The sequence below is a fragment of the Echinops telfairi genome, unplaced genomic scaffold, assembly GCF_000313985.2.
Source record: "Echinops telfairi isolate 266 unplaced genomic scaffold, ASM31398v2 ScPeMD7_4;HRSCAF=17, whole genome shotgun sequence".
In the NCBI taxonomy this organism is placed as follows: Eukaryota; Metazoa; Chordata; class Mammalia; order Afrosoricida; family Tenrecidae; genus Echinops; species Echinops telfairi.
The window spans coordinates 51,299,494-51,305,448 of NW_022103900.1; the positions used below are offsets into that span (position 1 = coordinate 51,299,494).

Sequence of the window (5,955 nt, forward strand, 5' to 3'; positions counted from 1 at the left end):
ATCGCCGGGACCCGGGACGTGGCTAGGCGCTCAGCCGCAGCCGTTCCAAGACTCCCAAATCCACGCTCTCCGCTCCCTCCCGGCCACCTCCCCCACCCCCCCAATCCTCGCTCCCTCCCGGGCACCCCCTACATACCCCGCTCCCCGTCCACCCGCCCTTCCTCTCCCTGCCCCGCCCACCTGCCCGCCTGTGCCACGCATGCGCCGCCTGCGGAGCGTGTTTTTATAAAAGTCCAGCTTCGGCCAGAAACTTCAGTCTGTTGGCTAAGGCAGCGGGTAGTAAAGTGGCTCCAGGCCTTGGCCTCTCCGCAGCGTGAAGAGCGAGCGGGCACCATGGAAGGGATCACGGTGAGCCCACTTTCAACCTGTTTGTTCTTCCACGCTCAAAGCTTGCTGGGAACGCCCCCCTCTGCGAGCTAGCCGCAGCGCCCCGAATATTCCAGGTGCCGGGTCCCGGGAGCGGGGCCGCGGAAAGGATGGTTCCCGAGCGCGGCTGCAACCGGGGCGGGCTGAGGAGGCGAAGAGGGGGTGTCGGGGTAGGGCTCTTTTTCTCGGCGAGTAGACCAGGAGCGGTCGAAAGGCGGCTGCAGCGAGTGCTCGGGTCGTGCCCTCGAGTCCCGCGCGCGGGCGCGCCGGGCCGGCACGTTGTTTGCAAAGCGGGGCGCAGCCCGCGCACAGGTGCAGAGAGGACCCGCACGCACGCCGCCGCGGGACTGGGGGACGAGCTCGCCCCGGGGCGGGGGGCTCTTCTGGGAGCGAGCGAACCTTCTCTGAAGGCAGAGGCGGAGCTGCAGGCCCAGAAGGGACGGTGTGCCCCGCCGGGTGAACTTTGGGCAAATGCGTCTGGGGGGCATTGTGGGCGTTGGGCGCTTGGTGGCTACACTTGGCACGGCCGGGGGCGATGGCCCTCGCAGTCCTGCGATCGAATGTCCGTGGGGAGGGAAGACGAGCTGGCCCACCTCGGAGCTCACCTGCGTCGGGCAGCAGGTAGGCGATGGCCCGGGGCTGCCCGCGCGCGCCTTAGGGGAGAAGCGGCGACCCGCGCGGCCGGGCTTGCCGCCTGCTCCGGGCCGCGGGGGTGGCGCGCCCCTAGGCTGGAGAGAGTAGATCGTGTGGCTGTGGAGGCGGGCAGCCGCGCCTGGCGGTTCGCGGGCCGGGATTGGGTGGTCGCCGGCATGTGGCAGGGCCGGGGCGTGCAGACTGACAGGTGCGAGCGGTGAGACCGTTTGGCCCTCGCTGAGCCCCACGGCGCCGTTTAACCGCCGGTGGTTTCCTGGAGCCTTTGAAACCCCCTCGCTGGGGAGGCTTTTCGTTTCCTCCCGCGGCGCGCGATTCAAAGTGGCTCGGGGTGGAGCCGCCCAGCCCGTCCCGGGCATCCTGCGGGACTGAGCCCGAGGGCGCCCGTGGCACTCACCGGACCGCTGCCCGCCCCACCCAGGCGTGCGCGGGGTGGGCGCGGGAAGCGGGACCACTGGGCAGCCCGCGCGCCCATCTCCTGCAGCCTTCCAGCTGCAGACCTCCGACCCTAGTCGCTGGATCAGCGGCGGGTTGGGAAGGGACTTGGGAGAGTGAGGAAATGAAACTTGGGGCGAGGGCCACGGGACTCTCACCCCACGACCTTCCCCTGCCGCCGGCGAAATGCGGCGCCTCCTTAACGTCCCAAGCGCGCCAAATGACAAGCGCGGAGACCTCGGTGTGGCAAAGGAGCCGCACGCCTTCAGGGTGGAGTCAGTACTCCGAAGTTCAGTACCCCAGGCTCCCCAAGATCTTTTGCGTGAAGGCGGCAAGCTTCAGGGCCACCACGTGATGCTGGAAGTATAGCATGGTTGACACTTAGACAAATGTGGGGGCAACAACTGATACTGGACCTTGGGAGAATGAAAGGTTTTGGGGTCCTCCAGTACACCTCTCTTTTTCTCTGGGCTGGAGAGTCATTCTATAGAATGTACCCCGAGTTCTGAAGAACCCCAGATTCTACCCTTACCCCCACGCCACCTGGGAGTGGCCTGTTTTGTTTTGTTTTGCCTCTGTTTTTTTCTTTGTAGTGGGCGGGCAGATGAGTTAGCAAAGTCGCAGCTTTGAAACCTTAGAATCTCGGCGTCCTATTTTAGACCTTTTGTTTAGATTCGAAGTAGTTTGACCAAAGGAAATAATAAAGTGACTGGGAAACGATGGGAAAGGGATTATAAAGTTCTAGCATGCTGCTTTGGGAGAAAGACAGGCTGTCTGTCCCTCCCAGTGAAGATTGCAAAGCCTGGGGAACTGTCTCCGAGGTGGCCTGAGTCCCAGTGACTCCAGGCAGTGGCTTTGTGTGCTCCGCACCATGCTGCTACTGTGCCCTACCCCATCCTTAAGTGGGAGCAGACTTTCTTAAAGAGGGCTGGGCTGAGTCGGGCTTTAGGAAAGGGAAAAAAAAAACACATTAAAAAAATTTTTTTTAAAAATGTTATCCCAGAAACTGTTTTTTCTAACTTACCTGCTGGACTTGGAAGTAAATCGCCTTTCCTTTGCCTCTCTTGCAGTTCTTCACTTTAGACAACGACACGGAGGAAGTGGGCTCTGGCGACTATGACTCCACTAAGGAGCCCTGCTTCCGAGAAGGAAACGCTCAGTTCAATCGAGTCTTCCTGCCCACCATCTACACCATCATTTTCTTGACTGGTATCGTGGGCAATGGATTAGTCATCCTGGTCATGGGTTACCAGAAGAAACTGCGAGGCATGACGGACAAGTACAGGCTGCACCTGTCCGTGGCAGACCTCCTCTTTGTGCTCACGCTGCCCTTCTGGGCGGTAGATGCGGTGGCGGGCTGGTACTTTGGGCAGTTCATGTGCCAGGCGGTCCACGTGATCTATACCGTCAACCTCTACAGCAGTGTCCTCCTCCTGGCCTTCATCAGCCTGGACCGCTACCTGGCCATCGTCCATGCCACCAACAGTCATCGGCCAAGGAAGCTGTTGGCTGAGAAGGTGGTTTATGGCGGCGTCTGGATACCCGCCCTGCTGTTGACTATTCCCGATTTCATCTTCGTCAGCGTCAGCGAATCGGAGGGGAACTATATCTGCGACAGCTTCTATCCCAATGACTTGTGGGTGGCCGTCTTCCAGTTTCAGCAAATCATTGTTGGCCTCATCCTGCCAGGGATCATCATCCTATCCTGCTATTGCATCATCATCTCCAAGCTGTCACACTCCAAGGGCCTCCAGAAGCGCAAGGCTCTCAAGACCACAGTCATTCTCATCTTGGCTTTCTTCGCCTGCTGGCTGCCCTACTACATTGGGATCAGCATCGACTCCTTCATCCTCCTGGGAATCATCAAGCAAGGCTGTGTGTTTGAGGACTTGGTGCACAAGTGGATTTCCATCACCGAGGCCCTTGCCTTTTTTCACTGTTGCCTGAACCCCATCCTCTATGCCTTCCTAGGGGCCAAATTTAAGACCTCTGCCCAGCATGCCCTGACCTCAGTGAGCAGAGGATCCAGCCTCAAGATCCTCTCTAAAGGAAAGCGAGGTGGACACTCTTCTGTTTCAACTGAGTCAGAATCTTCAAGTTTTCACTCCAGCTAACATCGATTTTTAAAAGACCTTTAAAAAATTACTTTTCAAAGGGACTTTTTTTTAAGTTACACATGTTTTCAGCTATAAAAGACTGACCAATACTGTACAGTTTTTGACCGATGGGTTTTTGTCTTGCGTCTTTTAGTTGTCATGACGTTTAATTGACTTATTTATATGGATTTTGTGAGTCTGGTGTGTGTGTTGTGTGTGTGTTTCATATTGATGAGTATCTAGGCAGGACCTGTGGCCAAGTTCTTAGTTGCTGTGTGTGTCTGGTGATAGCACTGTAAAAAAGGGAACTGAACATTCCAGAATGTGTAGTGAATCACGTTAAGCTAGAAATGATGCTCAGTCTGTTTGTGTATAAGTAATCCCTCGATTCCAGGGGAACATTGTTTTTTGTTTATTTGTTTTTTATTTCACTGTTCCGAAGCTGTTTGGCTAGTCTATGCGATTTTGCTGTAGAAGATGGCACTTATAACCAAAGCCTCTAAAAGGTGGTTCTTCCATTTTCAGGAGTGGGTTGAATTTTAGACTCTATATGTACAGTCTTTGTATTAAATTGTTAATAAAAGCACATGATAAACTTATTAGTGTCGTGCCCTGACTTCCATTGCTTTTCCCTATGGTTGGCAGAAAAGAAGAATAACAATAACAGCCATGTATGGCATGCCCACAATCCCAGGTACTTGTTACTATTTTACCTGTCCTTATAGCTTTTATAATAGATTAGAGTTCTATTCTTAGGTGCCTTTTGCAGACGAGGAAATCGGTGCAGATCAGCCCTGCCCTAAAGGCACAATATTTGGAACCAGGTCATGTGATTTCAAAATCTAATGCCTTAACATTCAGATGGAACTTTACAAGTGTCCAGCCAGGATTCATTCCTATAAAAGACATTTTTTCTGGGAAAGAAGGACAAGTATGCAAAGCAATGTTTTGTGTTTATTCCTAATATCCCCACATGTAACACACACCATCTGTACCTGGGCCACGTAAGCATTGTACGTGCTCCTCATCCTCCTCAGCGTGTACATGCTATACTCTTCACAGAGCCTTCGAAGTAACATGCAGAGGCTCACATGCGTTTTCAGGTGCTGATAACATGCCTCATCACCAACCCTTGCTCCTCATACCAAGTACCCCTGATTGTGCCTCAGGACACCTGGTCTTAAGTCAAATGAACTGTTTGAAAACAAAGCCAAAAGTGAATGTCTTGTTCACATCATGAGCCATGCTCCTAAAAGCTTCTTGCATTGTCTTCTATGCAAATCGACACTTTTATTCTTCATCTATGGCAATACCTACCACCTCCTCCCCGGTTCAGTGGAGCAGCAGAAGTTGATACTGGTGTTTTCAGTGCTCAGAAGAAAGTGCTCAGCTCCACGCTGCTGCCTCGTTTTGCACAAGAGCTGTTTGCGTTTTCATTGCGCATGCCCCAGGTTCTGGAGCACATTTCAGCTCCAGTCTACAACCAAACTCACTGCCACCGAGTCACCCCTCAGACAAGGTAGAACAGCCCCTGTGAGTTTCCTAAACTTTATTGGCGTAGAAGCCCTGTCTCTCCCACGGAGCTGACTGATGGTTTCGAACTGCTGACCTTGTGGGTCACAGCCCAGTGCATAACCACAATGCCACCAGGGCTCCTCATTGCAACTCCAGTCTCCAATTAAAGATAATTTCCAAACTGCGCTTAGCCATACCTAGCTCTCTTGGGAAGACAAACAGCACGCCTGGCATGCACTCAAAGATCATCACAAGGATATAATGAAGGCAGTGTTTGGGCTACTTTTAGTAATTGTTTCTGGCACAGAAAATCTGTTCTGGAGGAAAAAAATGCAGTGCCTTATCTTTCTGAGGCAAATCGCATTTGTTAGAGGTAAATTATAGATCCTGCGAAGGGAAATAACTTAATTACTTAAAATAGAATCCAATTTGGGTGTACATTTTGCTGTAGTATATGGATCTGGGATAATTCAAAGTGGTATTCCTATTCCACTTGAGAATACAATTAGATTTCAGATAGGAAATTATCTTGAGGTTTCTTGGTTTTCTCTAGAAGCCTAATTAGATCAGCCTTCATTTAAGCATAGTTTTACATGGACTCTCAAAGGCTCAGTCTTAAAGCATTGACCGTTGTGAAAGAATTCACTTGAACTTTCTGCATAAATATTTATCCTCCAGGAGACAATAGGAGGAATCCTTGGAAAGAATTCCTTCTTTTTCTCATCTTGGCTTGGAACCCCATTGCCCCAGATTCCTCTCCCTGTGTCCTGGAGTCGCAACAAAAGGAACGGAGCCTCAACAAAATGCCCAGGCAAGCCCATCTTAATGGAGATTTCATTCTCTCCCGGAACAAAAGGTGATAAATTTTTTTTTTTTTTTTTTGCAAAAAGAA

The 5,955-nt window shown here is 52.3% G+C and overlaps 1 protein-coding gene across 1 annotated transcript; it reads left to right on the forward strand.

The window, feature by feature from the left end:
* The first annotated feature begins 264 nt into the window (after positions 1 to 264).
* CXCR4 (C-X-C motif chemokine receptor 4) lies at positions 265 to 4,147 on the forward strand. The gene is made up of 2 exons (XM_004703880.2): positions 265 to 348; positions 2,523 to 4,147. The coding sequence occupies exons 1-2, from the start codon at positions 334 to 336 to the stop codon at positions 3,564 to 3,566; spliced, it is 1,059 nt and encodes a 352-aa protein (XP_004703937.1). The 5' UTR covers positions 265 to 333; the 3' UTR covers positions 3,567 to 4,147.
* The last annotated feature ends 1,808 nt before the right edge of the window (positions 4,148 to 5,955 follow it).